This window comes from Rhinolophus sinicus, linkage group LG16, assembly GCF_036562045.2.
Source record: "Rhinolophus sinicus isolate RSC01 linkage group LG16, ASM3656204v1, whole genome shotgun sequence".
In the NCBI taxonomy this organism is placed as follows: Eukaryota; Metazoa; Chordata; class Mammalia; order Chiroptera; family Rhinolophidae; genus Rhinolophus; species Rhinolophus sinicus.
In genome coordinates, this window is record NC_133765.1 from 39,110,822 (window position 1) to 39,132,028 (window position 21,207).

The 21,207-nt window shown below is 49.5% G+C and overlaps 1 protein-coding gene across 4 annotated transcripts; it reads right to left on the reverse strand.

The window, feature by feature from the left end:
* Nucleotides 1–983: 983 nt before the first annotated feature.
* ANKLE2 (ankyrin repeat and LEM domain containing 2) lies at nucleotides 984–21,074 on the reverse strand. Of its 4 annotated transcripts, none has more exons than XM_074321104.1 (13): nucleotides 20,870–21,074; nucleotides 15,845–16,315; nucleotides 13,649–13,843; nucleotides 12,341–12,534; nucleotides 12,079–12,267; nucleotides 9,247–9,369; nucleotides 7,428–7,494; nucleotides 6,232–6,395; nucleotides 5,095–5,201; nucleotides 4,251–4,417; nucleotides 3,295–3,919; nucleotides 2,904–3,035; nucleotides 984–2,526 (listed from the first exon to the last, which is right to left on the reverse strand). In XM_074321104.1, the coding sequence occupies exons 1-13, from the start codon at nucleotides 21,018–21,020 to the stop codon at nucleotides 2,304–2,306; spliced, it is 2,808 nt and encodes a 935-aa protein (XP_074177205.1). In that variant the 5' UTR covers nucleotides 21,021–21,074; the 3' UTR covers nucleotides 984–2,303. The 4 variants fall into 4 exon arrangements, with proteins under 4 accessions (XP_074177205.1, XP_019604360.2, XP_019604359.2 ...); XM_019748801.2 differs by having other exon boundaries at nucleotides 13,637–13,843; XM_019748800.2 differs by having other exon boundaries at nucleotides 13,637–13,843; nucleotides 15,833–16,315.
* Nucleotides 21,075–21,207: the final 133 nt, after the last annotated feature.

Consider the following 21,207-nt stretch of genomic DNA (forward strand, 5'->3'; position numbering starts at 1 on the left):
ACAAAAAACCCAAAACCGAGCCCACCCAGGGGGACGCAGCTGAACAGAGTGTTTGGACAGGGTCAGTTAGAGGGGCCAGTGACACCACGACGGAAAGCGTCCTGAGGTAGGACAGGGGACCAAAGACTTCAGAAATGTGGGTCACAATAGCCTAAGTTGGCAGAAACATGGCACAACAGGAAGCCACATCACAAGAGGGCACCCGAGCTGTTGACTCCAAAATACTTTTCGTTTGAGGCAGTTGAGAAAGGAACGTAGTACAAGCTGTAAGCCTGAGAAAACGTCTGGGTGTCTGCACATATGCAAAGTGTCAGTCAGTGCAAGACAGGAAAGGCATGTGCTCTGAGCTGCGCAGTGAGCGAAGCTGGCTCAGGAGATAGGACAGCGATAAACCTGACATTTGAAACCACACCCAACAGGCAGTTCTCCCACAACTGGGACTTCCTCTGAGGGCTGTGAAAGCTTCTGGAAACACCCCACAGCCACTCAGGAGTGGTCTGTGGTCCTTGCCACATGGCGCCCACCTAACCCCCAGAAACACAGGGAACCTTGGGGTGCCCCCTGCATGGAAGCCATCACATGGCACCCCGCACAGTGGTCCAGGGCACCTCTTTTGAGCTGGAGGTATCACACACCACTTGTTACCATCACAGACAAGCTCCCACCTCAAAGGGCAGGTATGACTTCGGTGCCCGAGTAACTGATGCCAGACAGGTGTTCACAACTGTTAGGGAAGAACCAGCACACAGACACTCAGAGTAACACACTGCTTCCGCAAAACACTAAGATTTTACCACAAAGGGTATCTGCCCACTCACAGGTGAGAAGTCTTTCTGAAATCTTAGAATTACTACCATTGGCTTTAAAAACACTTCATTAAGTGGTTTTAAAACAAACATAAACATCACCGGACCAGGGCCGCCCGATAGAAACAGTCAAGGGAGGCCTAAAATGTTAGAAAACAGGAACAGCAGACTGCAAAATTAGGGCAAAAACACTTTTAATTTCCATCTGAATATTTACAATATACAGGGCAGTAGGATAAGAGTGTAGAAAAAAACAGCACTGTGAATATTTTCTGATTTCAGAACAAAGATGCCTTTTTAAAACACCGCTGGTTTTTACAATAGAATGCATCTTCTGTCTTATATCTATACTGCTGGTTGCAAGAACCTTTAGAATTTTAAAATCTAAATCTTGATTCTAATATTCCTGACCTGTCTCTCACGAGCTCATAACAGAAGAATTTTTACAAATGCCAAGGAATCTCCCGCCTACTTCGTGTCACTGCATATTCTCAAAAAGCAAGTTCATGAAAGTCACTGACCTACACAAGGCACTAAGGCCAGCAGCAGCACGGCCCGTTCCCAGGGTGCCGCTCGTCAGCAGTGTTCTTGAGTGCCTGGAAGGAACCAGCCCTCAGCATGTGGCTTGGCCCTGGGCATCAGCTGCGGTGGCACAGGGTCTCCACACTGTGCACAGACCATGCGGTTGCTACGGTCCAGGGGACGCCCAACAACCGCACTCCAGGACCTGACCCCGATCCAAACCCGCCAAATGGAAACCTCTGGTCTCTGTACTAAAATGGAACACTTGTTTGTAAGGAGACTCAACTGGAATGAATGATAAAACACGGGACAAGTGCTCTGACCACGCTCCTGGCAGGTGAGCAAGGCACGGCGGGACCGCCACCTCCTGACGCCGTGACCCCAGCGGCTGCAAGATGTTTTCCAAGGGAAGAGCTAGTTTGATCTTCTGGTCACAAATTTAAAGTTTTTACTGACCAAATTATAAACATCACTGTGAGTACAGGACAGCCGAGGCTCACTGGCTGCCGACACGGCCTCAGCAGCTGGTCTCACCAGAAGGCATCGAGTGGCATGGGGAGAGGATTTTCCACCAGGAACTGGGAAGTCCGAGACCCTCCCCAGAAGACGGAGCTGGCACACAACCCCGGTCTGCAGAGCTGGGCCGCCTGCCACACCCACAGCCAAGCCCGCCTCGGGCACCCACACGACTTCGAGGCGAGCACAGGTGCCCGGACCCCGTCTGTCCCAAGCGCACTCACGTCTGTCATTGCCACAGCGACCGTTTACAGAACACGTGTCTGAGTTAACTTTCATCAGCTTCTCCCAAAACCAGAACTCTCAATTTTATACAGAACATCTGCATTTTCTAAAATTCTTTTACTCTCAAAATGAGGATTAATAAATTAATCTGGATTTTTTTTTTTGGTGACTTTTAGCAACAAACGTTATTACCCTCTTTCTTTAGAAGTGAGCGAGCCCAGCAGGGTGCCCGCCCTACAAGGCCGCGAGCTGGGCCAGGCGCACCATCCTGCGCAGGTGGCCCCCGTGCGCGGGGCTGTAGCGCCCAGGGCTGCCTGGGCCGGGGGAGTGGGGGGCGGGCCCGGGCTTCCGGGGGCTGCCCCCCGAGGGACCAGTTCTCCCTGGGCTGCAGCTCTGAGGGCACGCGACATCCGGCAGCTGAGACATCAACTTCCCTTTTATCATGGGGCTCGGCCAGCTGAGGGAACCAAGAAAGGTCGGTCAGCACACGTGATGAGGCGGGCGCAGGAAGCACAGGCGTGGGAGGACCTGGGTTCCTGCTCCTGAGCCTTGGGGGCCACTGCAGCTCCGAGAAGAGGCCCTAGGGCCTCAGAACCAGGGGCCCTGAAGACAAAGAGCATCCGAATCTCCATGGAATCCCAGGGTTGCCCCTCCCTGCACCCCCTCTGCTCAGGGTGCCGCCAGCCATGACCACACGTCAGGGCAGCTCCACGTGAGCCTGGCCAACGGGTGTGCCAGCGTCCTAGGTGAACCACCACATCCTACGAATCAGAACCAGCCTCCGGAAGCTAGCTACCAACCACCTGTGAGAGACGGTCCCGGGGCCCACGGTACCTCTGCCTGTCGGAGGCCGGGTAACCCAGGACGGCGTTCTTCCATCTGTGCACGGCTGGGTACTGGCCAGGGTCCACGTCCACACACTCCAGAGCTGCCAAAACGTCCCGATCCAGTTTCGTCGGCTCCTCTCTACAAGGTGCAGAAAAGGAAACACCTAGGATTAAAACAGACTTCTCAGCCCACTGCATTCTCAGCTTCAGAAGCAGTACAGGATGGAACTGCAAGCAGACGCGTGCCATGGCTGGCCCGTCACGTCACGTCAGCACCAGCTGGCGGGCTGCGGAGGTGAAGGCAGCAGAGGACACGCTGAGCCCAGGGGGAGCATCCCCAGAACCCGCCCTGCCATCAAGGCAGAAAGCGTCACCCGTCGGCTCACACCCCCTCATACCCAGAAAGGAAGAGCCTCTGGACAGGCTCTCTCGTGGCAGGGAACGAAGGCTCTGGGGACACAGAGCTGCAGCCTCGCTGGGCCGCGTGCCCGGGATTGCTGGAACGCAGGCACATTCGGGCAATTCCCGCTGCCATGTCACTTTCCGTCCTCATCTGGTGCTTTCCGAGTCTGTCAGCATCAGCAGGCTCTAACAAGTCTCTATCCACCGCATCCGTTCTGGATGTCAGCACCTTCTCACCTCTGCTTTTCATACTTTTATTTGGTGTCTTAGAAAAGCTACTTTCTAGATTCTGCAAATTGAGTTTATTGAACTCAGCAGTCAAGCCGCAAACAGGTGACAGGAGGGCCCCCTGCTGGCTCGGGGCCTCTGGTCTCTTCCCACCCAGGGTCTCGCCGCCACTCAGGGGGCTGCAGAACCCGTTTTTGCTGCTGAGGGGACTGGTCGGCACTGAGGCTTCTATGAAGGGAAGGGGGTCGCAACCCGCGTCTCTGGGAGCTCCGACTGTGGGCTGGGCGTTTCGAGCCGCGTTCTGCCGATTTTTGATCTCTTCCAAGCTCACGTCGTCACCTTCATCTGGAAAGGCCCTCACAGGCAAAGAGCTGCTGTCCTTCCCAGCACAACCTGTGAGTGAGAGAGCAGCTCTTTAGGGCTGGGGACCACGGGGACCCATGGCTGCCCTCTCAGCAAAGCCCACCAGCAGCACACATCCCACGGAAGCACCCGCCTGACTCAAGACAGCAAACCAGCTGCGTCACCCTGGGGAGGGCAGGACCTTCCAACAGAGATGGAGCCTCCAGGCCCAGCCCTCCTCCCTCAAAGGCAGGGAGATGGGAAGGAAGCCACGGTCACAGGCAGGCACACGCCAGGGCGCAGAGGGGAGCCGCAGGAGCTCGCGCGAGCACAGGAACACGCTCCTGGTCCGCGAGCGCACGGTCACCCTTCCCATCCTCACCACAGGCAGAGTCGTGTCCCGTGTCCTGTCGGGCCCTCCTGCCCATTTCCTGCTGCGTGAGATGCTCCTCCAGCTTCTGCAGGCCTTCCTGGGAGGCCAAGTCCACGAAACAGCCAAGGAAATCCCAGAACTCCACCCAGGGGTAGCCCAGCTCGTGCGCCAGCTCCCTGTAAGGACAGAGCGCAAGCAGTCAGCCAGGAAGCCGGAGCAAACTCAGCTGCTCACATAAAAACAGCCATTTAAAGCTGGAATATTGGGTACGATTTTATCCTGAACTGTGGGCTAAACGAGGGCCCCCACCTAACAGGGTGAGGCCGAGCAGTGAGCTTCTGGAGCTGTTACAACAGAACGAGCCAGACACCAGCAAGGACCGGCCCAAACAAAGGGCTGGCACAGCCACAGACGTCCGCTTTCAGAACAGTAGCATAAAGCTGGCTCTGAAATCCTTTTCAGGTTCAAGCTGTAAACCTGAAACTGTGTGCACTATTCTGAGAAAAAGTTCTGTAACATTCACTGACACTTTGATTACACTGTAATTCAGCGTCCTGTGTGGAAAATACACTTTTCAGGGAACTTTCTTACTAGAAGTTTCTTGTGTTCTATTTCCTCCTTGCTCACGGGAAACACTGTAACATCCCTCAGACACAGGCTGCACGAGTGCCCTCCCCTCGCATAGGGGCTGCAGCACGTACGTTTGCAAGGAATTAGACCTTGAAGAGAAAGCAGTGATGTCCCAGCAAACGACTTCTGGGAACCAATATTCTGAGGCACCGACAATTAGAGCTCCTGCCCCCAGCCAGCACACAGCACATAGCACAACTTCCCCAACCAGCCCTGTCAGTACCTTCCCACTCTCTCAATGCCTCTTTCTGGATCCGATTTCCTGACGTTGTGAAAGAAGCCTGCTTTCTCTCGAGGCGGAGTCTTCCAGAGTCTGCGGAAATCTTCTGCCTGTAAGAAGGTGTGCTGAGCTAAGGCCTGCAGCCAAGCTGCCAGGTAACCATGAAGAGCCACCAGCATCGCAGAACCACCTGGATGCCTCCCCACGTCTGGCTCCTCCTAACACACCTGGGCAATGCGCCCACCTGCCTTGGAGCTAAGAGACCACAGGGCTGCATTCTGACCGAGGTGAGGAAGGACGAGCGGCTGGCCTGTGGGGTCAGTGCTGCCACCCAGAGGGTCTCCAGTCACTGTCCCGTCACACAAAGGAAAAACGTTTGTTTTTAAGTCACTCTTACTCAAGTTTTATGTTTTATGCAGCATATAATCCTAACTGGTATCACTTGTTTTTGGAGTCTTTTTTATAGCTGCAGGTAACTATTTAGAATTTTTATTTTTTAACTTTTATATTTTTTAAGTGTGTTTTTCCAGGACCCATGAGCTCCAAGTCAAGTAGTTGTTTCAATCTAGTTGTGGAGAGCGCAGCTCACAGTGGCCCATGTGGGGATCAAACTGGCAACCTTGTTGTTAGAGCACTGCGTTGTAACCAACTGCCACTAGAATTTTTTTCAACACGAGGAAAGATTACATACAAGCCCATGTATGAAACACCTCAGTCCAGAAGGCAAACTTCAAAGTTTGCAAACGGAGGTTTCCTAGTGACAATACAAGTTCAAGAATTGTGGAGAGGTCAGCCTCACTACACGGGCAAGGACCTGTGAGAAGGGCCCTGGACATTGACAGGAGAAGCAGGTGGCGATGGCATGGGAGGGTTACCCCAGGTAAACGTCGCTTCTTTGCAGTGTGGGCTCAGCACCACATCTGCCCTGGCTAGCATGTGAGGAACAGTCAAGACACTTTTGTTTCCCCAGCAAACACTGGGAAGCCTGGTCACTAACTCCTTAGGGACCCCATGACACCTGCTCTCTAAGACCAACCACAAAGAAAGAGGCTTGACACCTAGTGCTTCTGGTGTCCAGCCTCGCGCTAGGTGTCCAGCTTCTTCCAGGAGCTGGTTCCAGAGGCTTCCACAGCAGCTCACCTTGGCCGGACTCAGGGGTCCCGCGAAGGCTCTCAGGGTCAGGACGGGGTCTCTGGGGCCGCCTCCACTGTGAGAGGTCTCAGCCGTCTGGTCTGAAGACCACAGCTCCCCGATCACTGGAGAAGACGTGTCCTCTGCTCTCAGGAGTGGCACGTAGTAGTGTCCTGGGAGGAGGGGACACACCATGGCTGAACGCATCTGCTACAATGGCTCCTTGCCTCCGCGGATGCGTTGGGCACCCAGTAAACTGAGCTTTGCACCAGGGGCTTTGCAAGTGACTCCATGAACTAACAATAAAAAGATCGCATCAGCTCAGGAGCTGAAGGACCCACCAAATGAGTCCCCCAGTCTTCCTCTGCTGGAGGAAAAAAGAAAAAGGAGGGAAAGGGGAGCAACAAACACCTCCTCCCGCCCACAGGTAGTAAAGGATGGAGAGGCCGGACCTGTGTGAGCAAGACTGGCGTTAAGTGAGAGCTTGAGAAATGTAAAAAAGAAGTCACATTTTAACCTCCGGCACTTCCCAATGCCCTGTTCCTTTTGTCTGACACAATTCTGTGTCACTGAATACACACTGGAAACAGACCTGAAATATGGGAAGAGCAAGGGAGTGCGATGAGGTCACAGGGGAAGGTGCAGCAGGAAGTGCCTGGAGACAATGTTCCCACAGATGGCTGTGGCTGCCATGTACCAGTAAAACTTTATTTACAAAAGCAGCATCTATTGACCCCTTCCTGACTCCTGCTTCAAATGGAGACCCACGGAGATCGGGATAAGAATAGAAACAAGAGAGAAGGAAAGACAGGCCTTCGAGTGTCTCTGAGTCCCACAAGCTCCTGACAAGAGGAGCGAGGCCCCGGAAAATGGAAGTGGACCCCCCCAGACCTGAGCAGGAAGGGCTGCCCCAACAGGGTGCATTCTTGAAAAGCTGAGCAGGCTTTTCCACTCTTCATCTAGAGTGACGAGATCCAGGGTTGGCAAGGGTGCAGGAGTGGAGGGCAGCCCAGGGAGCTGAGGGAGGGCAGCCCGCCTTTGCCAAGGAGGGCCAGGGCCAGGTAGGGGGCCAGGCCCTGATGCAGAAAGGGCTGAAAGGGAGCGTTCCCTCCGCTCGATTCCAACCGAGAAGGGATCAGACACACCTGCTGCATGAGAGGCTCAACGATGGGCCCCACATTCCAGGCACCAATTCCCCACCTTACCCTTTAAATATTCTCTAATCCGCTCCTTCAGTTCCACAGATTTATTTTTGCTTCTTTCACAAATAACCTATTTAAAAAAAGAGTAAGTGAACACTAAATTTTAACTTATCACATTTTATTAGAATTTTACAAAGCAAGTTTTATAGTTAACAAAACAAGCATAGTATCTAATACTGAATATTTCATAAAGCCCACAATCAAAAATGTATGTTGTGGGCGGCCAGTTAGCTCAGTGGTTAGAGCGCGAAGCTCTTAACAACAAGGTCACCGGTTCGATCCCCACATGGGCCACTGTGAGCTGTGCCCTCCACAACTAGACTGAAAACAACAACTTGACTTGGAGCTGATGGGTCCTGGAAAAACACACTTAAATAAATAAAAGTTAAAAAAAAAAAAGTGTGTTGAACAGTACAACATTCTAGAACATTTTGTGACAGCTTAAGGGGCCAGGACAACACGAAAAGCTCTGACATTATGGGTAACTTTATTTTCTTTCTTCATGTTACTCTACAGTTTCTAATTTTCCTCAAGGAAAAGAAACCTCGAAGTGCACTATCAACTCAGATGAGAGACACCAGACATGCTCACAATTCTCAGTTCTGACTTCCGCTGCCTGGGAGCCTGTTGTTTGATTGTGTGGAAACAGAATGCCTATCTAGCATGGAACACAAATGTTTCCTTTTTGCAACTACAGGAATCAACTTTGTAAGCCCCTGAAGAATTGTAGTGACAAGAACGATTTTGCTAGGAAAACAATAAAAAACCAATAACCTCCAAATTAAGGAACCACAAAATTACCATCTACTGCCAGCCTATGAGAAACAAACTGGAATACAGTTGTACGGTGTGCCCTGTGAGTACAGCAACTAAGCATTTCTTAAGTTAGTAACTGATTGAAAGATGTCAAATGCTTTTAAAATGTGTTACCAAATAGTATTTTATATTGGAAAAATATACATACGTATACACATAAACAGCTGAGTCAGAAATATCCAAATAAGAGTAATTTCTAAGTTGTAGAACTGTCTGAATTTTATCTTTTTATGTGTATTCTAAATTTTCCACAGAAAATAGGCACTACTTACGTAACCACAGCAACTACAAAGGAGGCATTCACTACTAGAATAGGATCCTTACAGGTTCTATTTCCAAAGGGCTGGCAGGTCCAGGTCAGCTAACAGCTCTTAAGGCATGGTCAGGTCCACTTCCTGCTCCACCTCACAGGCATAGACGCACATCTGCCCTCTCCAAGGCACATTTGGCTCAATTGCCAGTATAGGTCATGACAAGGCCTGCTTCCTAAGTCTTGTATGGGTCAGGTGAGAATACAGGGAGGGGGTCAGGCCAGTGCCTGGTGCACACTGAGCTGAACATATCAGCTGTGTTCAGCATCACCACCCTCATCACCACCACCGTCACCATCATCACCACCACCACCATGACCATCACCACAGTCACCACCACCACCAGTCACCATCACCACCATCACCACCGCCGTCACCATCATCATCACCATCACCATCACCACCACCTCCTCTGTTCTCTCTGACCCTGGTCACCTGAGGTATGTACGAGGGAACTTAATAAAAGACTCTGAGCAGCTGAGAACTGACAACGTTTTAGGGAAACAAAATCAGCAAGCTGGGACAGTCTACCCTGTCCTGGCTCTACAGAGCGCGTTTTACTCAGCAGTCAGGGTTCAAGGGGCGCCCGTGAGGCAGTTACTCGTGACATCACTGTAGCTGAGATCACTGGCTGTAACTGTATGTACTTTTCATTTCTAACACTACATAGTAACAGCATTTTAATAGGTACTTACATCTTCAGGTGTTTTCTCATATTTGTTCCGTGGGCGCTTCACAATCAAAGGGTGTGAAGAGAGCACGTTGACCACATCTGCATTCCCAAACTTACAAGCAAAATGCAGCGGTGTGTCGTAGCCCTGAGACGTGCAGAGAAGAACACTTATTTTTTATTTACACTTTTGTTTCACAAGGTTGCTTTACAATGAAAACAGGTATTTAATAAAACAAACAAAACCCTCAAAGACAAAAGACCATAAAAAGACACTGTTTCTATAACTGAACTGTAATTGGCACGCTGCCACACATCCACTTGATGCCAAGGCTGGAGCCTAGCAGTGCCCTCGCCACTGTGTACCTAGTGCCTGGGTGCCCAGGTCCGGTGGGGAGCTTACAACCAAGCTGGCGTGTGATACCTGCTCAGTAAACAGTAGCTTTAACAATTCAGAGCCTGGTACTATATCTTACAATCAATGCTCAGAAAGTGAAATAAACAGATGAAGTCAACATCCAGAATACAGCAGTCTGTGAAACTGGTCCGCACTCAGAGGAAACTCTCTGGCAGCTAATCCCACCGTGAAGTAAACTCCACTGCTGAATGCACAATGCTTTTCAATGTTCCCCTGCCCTGGTGGTCTTCTCCCCAGGCTCCCCGCAGCTGCACCTTTACCTGCTGCCTACAGACCAGTGGGCCTGAGGGTAACAGCACCCTCGAGCCCAAGAGCTGTGGAGCCCACCGCCTGCCTCCAGGCGTCCCCACACAGATGGCCACAGGCTCACATGCAGCCCGTCCAACATGGAACCCACTCACACCTATAGAGCCACAACAGGGACCTGTGGCTACCTGTGATTACCAAGGACAGCAGGTTCCACTCCCTCCGTATGCCACGGCTGCCACCCCAAGCTTCCTGCCCAGGGTGACCACCACTCCTAATGGGCCTTGATCTGGTGCCCACACTCCCAGCTCTAGTCCACGTCGTAGGGGACCCTCGTGGTCCTGTGCAAGCAAATATGCTCATCATCCACACCATCCAGGGCCATCTCACCACCTCACACCACTTCCCACGGCAACCTGGAAAGGTCTGGACTCAGCAAAATGTCTCAGTTAAGGGCCAGAAAGGAAACGTGGGCTTTGCAGGCCACCTAGTCTCTGCCACAACCACCCCACTCTGGCCTTCTCGCCAGCCGCAGACAACAGACAAAGAATGAGCATGGCTGTCCCAGTAAAGCTGCATTTACAGAAACTGTGGCTCTCGCTCCAGTAACTGTCTGACCCTCTGCCATGCCCGCACATCAGGTGGGCTGTTGTCACTCGGTGTTCAGAGCGTCAGACCTCAAAGGGCCCTCAACACTCCTGCTTTCTTTCAGCCACTCCTCCCTCACACCCCAGAACATCTGTCCGGCTCTACCCTGCTCTGAGCTCTGCAAACTTGACCCCAACCTCTCCCCTCATTCCTGCGAGGAACTTCTGTTCCTACAGACAGCAGGCCCTGGGTTCTGCTGATGTTCCTGGCTGGCCCAGCCCCGCTGCTCACCCGCCTGCTCTCTGCTGAGTCCCTGCGCTTTCTACACAGCCCAAGTGCTTGCGGCCAACACGCTGATTCCCACTCTTAGTGGGTTGTGATCAGAGAATGTGACCTGCCACATCTAATTTCAAAAATTATGAACTACTGTTTGTGGATATGCGCACTTCCTATAGGGCACAGCTCTGTGTTACACCCAGAGTCAAACTTCCTGCTAACCACGTCAGGTAGCCTCGCTCGGGCAGGCTGTCCACACTTAGTCCACCTGCTATGCTTTGCCTTTGCTCCTTGTGTCCTATTTTATTGTCCTATTTTATTGCTCCTTCTGTCCTATTTTATTACTATTGCTTTTATGTCATCAGTTTTCTCTTTATCCCTTGCTATAATTTTGCTAGCTTGGGTCAATTATCTCCCCTCTTTTATGTCTCGTTAAAACTTATTCTTGTTTTCCAATTCTGCAGCTCAGTGCATCACACTCAATACATATTATGAAATAATAAATCATACCCCACTCCACTATGCTTTTGGTCCCTCTCCTATCAGCTATAACTTTCCACACTCCTACCGTGTTTCCCTGAAAATAAGACCTGAGCAGAAAATAAGTCCTAGCATGATTTTTCAGGATGCTCGTAATATAAAATAAGCCCTACCATATTTCCCCGAAAATAAGACCAGGTCTTATATTAATTTTTGCTCCAAAAGACGCATTAGGGCTTATTTTATTTTACAAGCATCCTAAAAAGTCACGCTACAGCTTATTTTCCAGTTAAGTCTTATTTTCGGGGAAACACGGTACGTTTTGCTGAGAGTTTACAATTCCTGACTATAAGCTATTATTGGATTTTCCCGTAAATGAATACATAAAACTTTTGTGTTTCAAGGATCTTTACTTACACCTTATGCACCAAAAAAATCAACACTTTGAAATTTTTAACCCACAGGAAATCTTCCTACTGCAAAGTTAAAAAAAAAAAAAAAAAAAAGATATACACAGAACACTGGGATCAAAGACACCAAAACCTTTTTGACTTTCGTCTCCGTAGGTTTTGGCACTGACCCAGTTCAGTCAGGCAGAGGAGGGAGGGAACTGTTCTGGGAGCAGCACCGCCCACCTGCCTGGTGGGGCAGACCTCTCGCGTGAGCGGGTCATTTACACCATCTTTTCTAGGCTCTCTGAGCTCAGTGAACACGTGTCTCCTCCCTGGCCCTCCCCACGCAAACACAGCGCAGGGACCCAGGGAACACTCCAACAGCAGGACACAGGTCTTGTCTGAACGGTGGCACTGGCCATCACTGCCACCAAGAAAGAGAAGAGGGCGCACTCACCACCTTGTCGGGGGTGTTCAGGTACAGGTCAAGGATGTAACAGATGCGCTTCTGCAGCATGTCCGGGGCGTCGTCCGGGTACATGAGGCGCATGAACGCGGGGTCCTCCAGCGTCTCCAGGGTCAGCTGGCAGATAGCAGCCTGGTTCTCCTTCGCAGCGACATGCATGACGTTGTACCTGCAGCCCTCCTGCAGGAAAGCCAGGTCTGAGCTTCATCTCTACCCCCCAGTCCCACCGCGAGCGACGGGGAAGCAGGCTTACCTGCACGATGGTGGGGTTGTCCCCGGAACCAATCAGATACCGGGGATTGCTCCAGACGAGCTCGAAAAAGGAGTCTTTTTCTCCCTTCTCCACAGCTTTCCGCAGTTTGGCAGTGAGGTCTTGGGTACGGGGATTTTTGTAACTGTTCGCTCGCTCTTTGTTTGCTGTTTCTGACTCAGGTACGTACAAACCATCTGTTGTTGAGAGACAGAATTTAACATTTCATTCCACAAACACTTTCTCATCACCCTCTACATGCTCCACTGAGGGCGATGAAAGTCTCTCCTAGGGGCTCACGACCCAGCAGGGAGCAGCAGGTGAGAAACAAGGAGCACAGAGCAGACGGACGATGTCCCCACCACAGCAGTGGTACACACACACTGCAGCAGCACATGGCAGAAAGACCCGACTGGGCAGGCAGGTGGAGGACGGACAAGGCGCACGGCCACCAGCATCCCCACAGGTGTTGGGAGCGCGCGGGGCATTCCTATAAGGCAGCGAGCCCAAAGTGGCTTGCTCTCAGGTATAATACAATACCTGAGACCATCCCAAAGAGATGTTCCTGAGGGAAATTCTCATAAACTGCCAAGAGGGAAACCTGTAACTGTCTGAAATCATCCAGTTTCCATGTAAGAAGCACTAGTGTAAGGCCAGGTTAAGGAACAGAGGAAAAAAGGCAGATGGGCCTCTCGACTGATGACCAGATGTCGCGAGGAGACACCCTTCCTCTGGAACCCCAGCCAGCCAGGGAAGCAGGACACCTGTGAGCTCCAGGAGGGGACCAAACTGAGGCCTGACAGTGTTGAACACAGAGGCCGCCTCCCAAGACCAGGTTTGAACAAGAAGTGGGTGTGGCCCGACTTTCGCAAGGTCATCTGGTCAAAGCAGCTGTCATAGGCCTAGACGTAGGCGTAGCTTGAGGTGGGAAACAGACTAGGCTCAATATCAAAACAGCTGCTGTACCCAACAGGCAGTGCGGCAAGGGAGAGAAGGGAGCAGAGAAGAAGGGGGCCCGGGTGGTCCTTACACTTTTCCACGGCCTTGTAGACTTCGGGCCCAGAGGAGCTGCCTGGCCCACTCTGTCCTCCACCTTCATGGTCCGTGGTCCCCAACCCCCAGACCAGCCCAACAAGCCATTCTCTTCCCACTGCTCCCTGGCCTGGGCCCTCACTTCCTGGTAAACTAACTGGACTTCTCTCAAAGGCAGAGAAAACTAACTACTAGGAATTAGGAAAGAGCACAAAACATGTGGTGGGTTAATGTGACAGTAATGCCAAAGTGTGAACAGCTATTCACCTTTCAATCCACCATTGCTGAAGAGCGGTGCTGCTTTCACAGGAGACAGTGGTAATGAGGATTTGCTTGGAGAAGGGAAATAATCACAAATTCCTCTAGCAAATTTCTCAGCATCTTCTCTGCTTGAAAAAGCTTTAAATCGGGAGCCTTTAATCATTCTGACAGCTTGCAATGCTTCCTTTTTATCTTCATAAACATGAATCCTTTCTGCACGGGAAAGTACCAAAGGGAAAGCAAAGATGAGTGACGGGAGGCAGTGTCCTTTATTGGCTTCTGAAGGCCATGTTTAACAGTAATCAACTGTACCCTGTCATCTGACTTTTCTCATATTAATATTTCAGACTTTTCATCTTGAAGAAAAATGGCTTTAGCCAAAAGAACATAATGAGCGTGATCATCTATGTGTGTTGATATAAATAATATCATACACATTTTATACACATAAATAATACCATGCACATTTTATATATGTGTGTAATTTCATACCCAAGGATACTCTTCCATCCTAAAAAATAAAATTCACGGATTAATGGGCTAAATAAAATTTAAAAATCAAGTTAGAAAACTATGAAAATACTAGCAAAACAGTGTAAGAAAATTTTAAACATAACTTTGGGTCGAGAATGCCTTTTTAAGCATGCCAAGAAATCCAGAAGGAAATACATAAAGGAAAAGAACAGAACTTGTAAATATAGAACGTATATAACAGAGATTATATAAAAATATTAAAGTTCTGTAGGGAAGCTATCATAATCAAGTTCTGTATGAGACTCTCATAAATACATAAAATATAAATGACAGATCAGGGGAAAAATTTTGAACTGATATAACAGAAGAATGGTAATGTCCATTGCCTAATAAAAATGGTCAGTAGATATGACCAAGCAATTCATTAAATAAAAACAAATCGACTGTAACCATATAAAAAAGGTAAGCGACTTAAAACAAAACAGAGGTTTCCCTTATTCAAGCGATATAAAGGGAAGTTTGGTAAAATGCAGTATGACTGATGGATGGAAACAAGGTATCTGTTGTCCCTTTTTAGAGTTCAATATTATATTGCAGAGATCCTGGAAAAGTTATTGTCTCAGACACAATGAATGGTAACACCTTTGGGAGGATGGCAGCTTTCAAAGTTTTAATAATGCAGACTTTTTGACCTGACACTTCTACTTACCATTTTTATTGAAATAAAAACAATGTACACATATATATACACGCAAAAGCAGTTATTAAGTGGTTTACTTCTAGTAAGATTTGAGTGGGGAGGAGAAATGAAATTCCACATTTACTTTATATACAGAATACTGAGGGTGCCAAAAAAATGTATACACATCTTAACAAAGGAAAAAAACTATTAAAATTACACTGATGGTAACCACTTTGAGCACCTCGTTTGTAATTGCAGAAGTCAAACGTGACTTGTATTCATCTTTTGTTATCGGTATATACTATTACAATTTTAATAGTTTTTTTCAGTTCTTAAAATGTGTATACAATTTTTTGGCACCATCTGTATACAACACATATAATACATTTTTTTATAAAAAGCAACTTTTATAATAAAGATTAAAAAGAAAAACAATTGCACTGTGACCATCTCCAGTGTCACTAAAACTTCTTTACAAAGTTCTCATGGTTGAATAATATTCCATTCTACTTGTGATACCCATTTTACTCATGACACCATTAATATGCTACTCTCCTATTTTGGGCACCATCACACATGATACACAGTAATAACGACTGTGCAGTTTCTGACATTCTAATCAACATTAAGTTTTCATTAATTCTTCTCAATGCTATTTTAGTCTTGTTTCAAACTGCAATTGTTTGATGTTGAAAATTATTTATACCCTCATGAGCCACTTGCATTCATCAACATAAAAGAAGGAAAAAAAGGAGGGAGATGATTAGCAAATGGCAGCCAGCCAATATATATTTGTAAGTGAAATACATTTCGTACAATCCGATTTTCTTAACTTTATTCATTTATTTTCAATTTGAATTTAAAAAAATTCATGTATATGTTAAAAAAATTTTAGGAGCGTTCTATATAAAAATGCCAACAGCAGTTAATTTGGGGGGATGGGATTATGGTGATTAAACTACTCTGTCTTCTCCTGTGTTGTCTGGGATTTTGAAAATCACCTTTCCCCTGCTGTCCACGCTCCCCCTGTAAGAAACACCACGCACCTGTCACATTACCGTTTCTCGCTGGGGAGTCCTCGTATGCCGGGTACACCCCATAGTACAGAGGTGGCTCCGCAGAGGCCCTTGCCACGGCTGGGGGGCCTCCGACTCTAGCCGCGGCACTGAAGGGCAGCGGGCAGGTCTGCGACCTCAGCTCATCCTCCCGCGAAGGGTTCACGCCTGTGCTGTAGCCCAAATCTCTGTCTTCAGAAGAGCTGACCTGCGGGGCCGGGCTCCCTACCACAGACTTCACAGTCCTGTGTGTGTCCTGGCTGAGAGTGGAGGCCCCTGCGGTGCCCTGGTCAGGAGAGGGTGAAGGCAGCGTTCTGTGCTCTAGTAACGCCTGAGCCAATTTTTTCTCAAAAATGAACCTTGTGGTTGCGGTAATGGGTCCACATTTCAATCCAGCTTTGACAATCTCTTCTCGAAGGTCGTCTGGATTCAGGAGTTTCAATCGAGCCAAGATGGCATCCATTGTCATTTCACCTAGGTCCCAAACAACAAACATCAATCCGATGGCTGTAAGTGCACCTTTTCTTATTAGAAGGAAGAAAGAAAGAGGCAAAAAAGCTGGCTTCAAAGTTTCATTTCAATCCAGCGTTTCTCCATATTCTCTGGAGTCTACGAACTCCCTATGAGAATTTTCACAAGTTTTTGTTTCCAAATCTATCATGATATAAACAAAATTAAGATAAGCAGTTTCTGGTTCATTGGAATAAGAATCTTATGACCTAGAAATGTGCGTGATAGGATGACACTGCTACTCTAGGTAGGTGAGCGCACCGGGGAACAGGTACACTCATTTATTGCTAGTTGGAATGTAACTTGAAACAAATCCCAAGGAAACTGGGCAATTTCCATCAAAACTCCAACTGCAGAAATTTACCCTACAGACACTGCACTTTATTCCTTAAGTGATGGGAAGTTATGCAGATTTAAACCAGAGGCACCACAGAGCTCTGGCAGTAATTTTGCTAATCCCAACAACAAACAGTCACGGTTAATGTTTTGTGAGGCCTCCCACGTCCCTGGTTCTATCCAAAGCACTCTACATACATGAAGTCATTTAACAGTGACAATATCTCCGTGTGGTAGGTATCACCACTGTTCACCCGCACTTTACAAATGGACTTGAACTGGGGCTTTAATCAATGTATTTGGAGAAACAGCTGTTAAGTCTATGGAGCATAGGCTCAGCTGGAATCAGGGGAGACGGTAAGAAACGACGGGCAGAGAGCACTGCTGAGTACCGGGGACAAGAGCTCTGATGAGAACAGGTGGCCTTCAAGACGGACGGATTAGATGCCACAGGAGGGCTTGAGGGCAGGCCGCCCAGGGTAACACGACGGTGTGCAGTCGAGGTGTCCAGGAAGTGACTGCACCTGGGGCACAGTACTGGAGGCAGAGCAGATGGAGTTCAGGCACTGAGCATCAGAAGCACACACAGCACGCCAAGTGGGCTCCACTCTGAGATTTAGAAGACACGGAGTCCCGAGTGGGAAGAACAGATCTGGGAGTCATTAGCACAGAGATGGGGGTTAGGGTACCAAGAGACAGAACCAGAGAAACAAGGGACACACGAAAACAGTGAGTGATACCTAGGATCAAAAGACAGGAGCTCAAGAAAAAACTGAGCATGTTAATATGCCATTGAAACCATGGAGCAGAGGTTTTAAGAGGTGTTTACAGGTAAAATGACAGGACATCTAGGATTGCCTTTAAATGACCCCAGCAGGAGAGCAAAACAGAGGGGCCAGTGACAGATAAAACAAAATATTAATGCCTTTTTATAGCAGGATGATGGGTGCAAGGGGTTCATTATATTATCCTATTTTTGTGTACTGCTTTTTAAAAAACACTTTTTATGATGCCACCTCCCCCCACCCAACTCCAAAATTTCAAAAGGGGTTGTTACTTATTTAAAAAGGAACTAACAGTCCTATAAACAATGAATATATTGCACAGCCTCCTCTAAAGCTGCCCAAGAACTTGAAGGGGCAGGCCCATTGAGCACAGGATCCCACCTGGGCGCGGACAGCACCTAAGCGGTTCTCTGCCTATGTGGACATAGGAGCAATAGAGGTGGCTGGGTAATGGGACCTGATAGGAAAGGCACAGGGTAGGTGAAAGCCAAATGCAAGGCAAAGGCTGAGGGGTGGGGATGACTGGGGCCGACGTGAGGAAGACAGAGAGAAACTGACTACATTTCTGACAATATTCTATTTTTCATACTATCGCTGTTTCCTTATTCTAAAGCTACCTTTTTAACATGGGCTAGTTTGAAGGGGATTTCATCCCCTTCAAACCCTAAATAGAACAATTACATTACATCATATCATACCACTAACTCTCTGACCTTGGGCAAGTTATGTAATCTAAGCCTCAGTTTCCTCCTCTATAAAATGGACACAACAGCTCTACTTCTTAGGCTACAATGAGAATTAAATAATGCATGCGAAGCCTACGTCATAGTGCTCGGCACTGACAAATTATCCCCAAATGTCAGTTACAGCTAATAAGCTATGAGGTAATACAAGCTTATTAATCCTGTAGAATACACAAGGCTAGAAAGTCAACTTGAATAAAAACAAGAAAGTGCATTCTGCTACTAATATTCTTAATACAAGTATCTGCTCACCTGTGCAGAAGAAACAAAAGATAAAGCAGAAACTAATGAGACTGGTTACCTGTGGGTAGGTTGGAAATGGACAGGGAGAATGGACAGAGGGCCCAGGGCAGGGGAGGGCAGCACTTCAAAATATAACTTTGTGTTCTGACTTTTAGAAACACGTTTGTGATTCACATACTCAAAAAATAGGTAAACAAACAAAAAGATGAGGGAGAAGACCCCCCCAAGTGGAATACAAATCCAAACAAATAAACTGAACTGTATTACAAAGTAGTAACATAAACAGGGGAGAATCTAGTAACCGAAAAACAATGTGACTACATGCTAAGGACACAGACAAAAGGAAGGGTACGCAAACTAGTACCCTATCTGGCTGGATCTATCCAGTTGGTATGTGTTTTCACAGTGGATAGACCAGCAGCTCTGAAGCCATTTTAAGTGGACTCTAGGATACAGCAAATAACTGGATAAACTGTGGCCCATGAGAGCCAGGTTCCTCACTGACAAAGAGGGAAGTTACAAATAAGGAGAAGGGGAAGGCTAGACCGGCCACAAACTGTCTAAGGTCCAGAGAAAATTCTGAGGCTCTGAAATGCTTAACAGCTACAGATGAGAGCGTGGCTGTGTCCCATTAAGACTTTCACAAAACAGTGGGGGTCGGATTTGGTCTGTAGGCCATGGTTTCCTGACCCCTGGGCTAGAATTGAAAGTATCTGCATGACCTTGACGGACTGACTGATAGAGACAAAGATAAGATACAAGTAGGAGACATTCAGGCCTGCAGAGTGGATGACACTTGTCGGTGCCCCCACCTGTGGTGTGATTCTGCAAGATGCTAACACCGCGGAAGCTAAATGAATGGTGTTCAGGGTTTCCTGAGCTCTTTGTTTGGAAATAATTATAAACACAAGAAGTTGAGAAACAGTACAGCGGTCCTTGGACCCCTCACCCGGCTTTTCTCGGCTTTCCTGAATGGTGACACCTTACACACTAGTGCACGATCCAACCAGGATTGGACGTCACAGCACAATTAATGAGGCCCTGGGCCTCAACAGTTTCTGCAGTCGCTCTCTTGCTGTGTCTTTGTACACAATTCCATGCCTGGTTGTCACCCACACAGATCCATAATCAATTCCTGAACTGTCCCCCCACCACAAAGATGTTCCTCTTGCTGCACCTTTCCAGTTACATCCAACCTCCTCTCCACCGTCCACAGCCCTGGGCAACACTGACTTGTCCCCTGAAGCCACACTTTCCCTTCAAGGATGTTGGGTGAATGCATCACACACTTGCAAGGTGCTGACTGACCAACGGTTCTGTCCCACTATGAGCTGCAGCCGCGGTATGAACGCGCCGGTCTGTTTAACCACTCACCCCTCAAGAGACACTGGGGCGGTGCCAGTTTTTGGCCATTACAAGTCAAGTTATAAGATTTGAATATGGGTTTGAGTGAAAGGAAGTTTCCATTTCTCTGCGAGTGCAGTGCCTGGTTTTCAGAAGGGCCGCACCTTTAACATTTGCACGGGCAGTGAGCGAGCCCCAGCTCCTCCGCCCTCCGTAACACCGGCCTTTTTTATTTCAGCGACTCTAAGACGAGTGTCCTGGCCTCTCGCTGCAGGTTTCATTTGGATTTCGCCAGTGGCTGGTAACGCTGATCATCTTTGCTTTGTACTATTTTTCTTTTGTCATTTTTAAAATAAATAAGTCTACGATGATTTCAAAAGGAAAGGCTAAAGTTTTAAAAGAGGTTTTTAAAGAAAAAGCCCCTGCAACTCTCATGTCGGTCGGGACCCAGGGGCCACACCGTGCGGCCGGCGGCCGGTGATGCTTCGTGTCGGCGTCGGCCCTGCCGAGTCTCCAGGCCAGTGGGGCTGACAGAGGGACCGGACAAATCGGCACGTGGCTGAAGTCGCCACCCAACACTCTAAGGGGTGAGAAGGTAAAACTGTCGGCAGCCCCACAGCACGAAGGGCGCGCTGGGCTGGTGTCACCAGACTCACCGTCCCCAGCTGCGGAGCCGAGACGCGGGGCTTAAGTCGTCCCCAAGCACCCGTCGGACCCGAGTCCCAGGTAGGTCGTTAATAACATGTCACCTTCCCATCAGAGCACGTGACGAGCTCCTGGGTATTCTGCGGGACAAAACCAGGCTTCCGGGCGAGGAGTGGGCGAACACGAAGGGCGCCCAGCCCGGACGCGGGAGGGTGGGCGGCAGGGGGGCGAGCTCGGGCCGCAAGACCCCAGAGGCTCCTCAGTGAAGCCAGGGCGCGAGGAGACGAGCAAACAGCCCGCAGACTCACGGCTCCGCCGCCGTCCGCGTTCAGGACGCCCGAGTCTCCCCGCAGGCCCTTCCCCACGGCGCCCAGCTCGGCGGGGCGGGTCCGGCGCGGAGGCAGCGAGGGCGAGGGCCTTACCTGGGTCGGGGGGCCCGGGCCTCCCCAGGCTCCGCGGCCGCTTCTCCAGCCGCCGCACCAGCCAGCGCACCGCAATCAGCAGCACCGAGGCGCCCAGCAGCTCCCAGGCCAGCGCTGCCCACTCCGCCGCCGCCAGCTGCGGCCACAGCATCGCCACCGCCCGCCCGGCCGCTGCCGCCGTCGCCTCTGAGGAGATCCGCGCCCGCCTCAGGACCCCGCGTCCCGGGCTGCCCGCGCCACTGCCTGACGGGCCCGCCCCCCGGGGAGGCCGGCGCGGGACCCGGGCCGCACGCGCGGGCCAGGGCGCTCGCCGCCGCGTCCGGCGGCCCCGCGAGGGA

What these genes read in the sequence shown, in the direction of transcription:
- ANKLE2 (XM_019748800.2), bottom strand. Translation starts at nt 21,020, where the DNA reads ATGCTGTGGCCGCAGCTGGCGGCGGCGGAGTGGGCAGCGCTGGCCTGG. An exon ending in GATTAGAGAATATTTAAAGG is followed by an intron (nt 6,396 to 7,427) that starts GTAAGGTGGGGA and finishes CCCTCCTCCCAG; the next exon opens with GACACTACTACGTGCCACTC. An exon ending in GGGACACGACTCTGCCTGTG is followed by an intron (nt 3,920 to 4,250) that starts GTGAGGATGGGA and finishes TCTCACTCACAG; the next exon opens with GTTGTGCTGGGAAGGACAGC.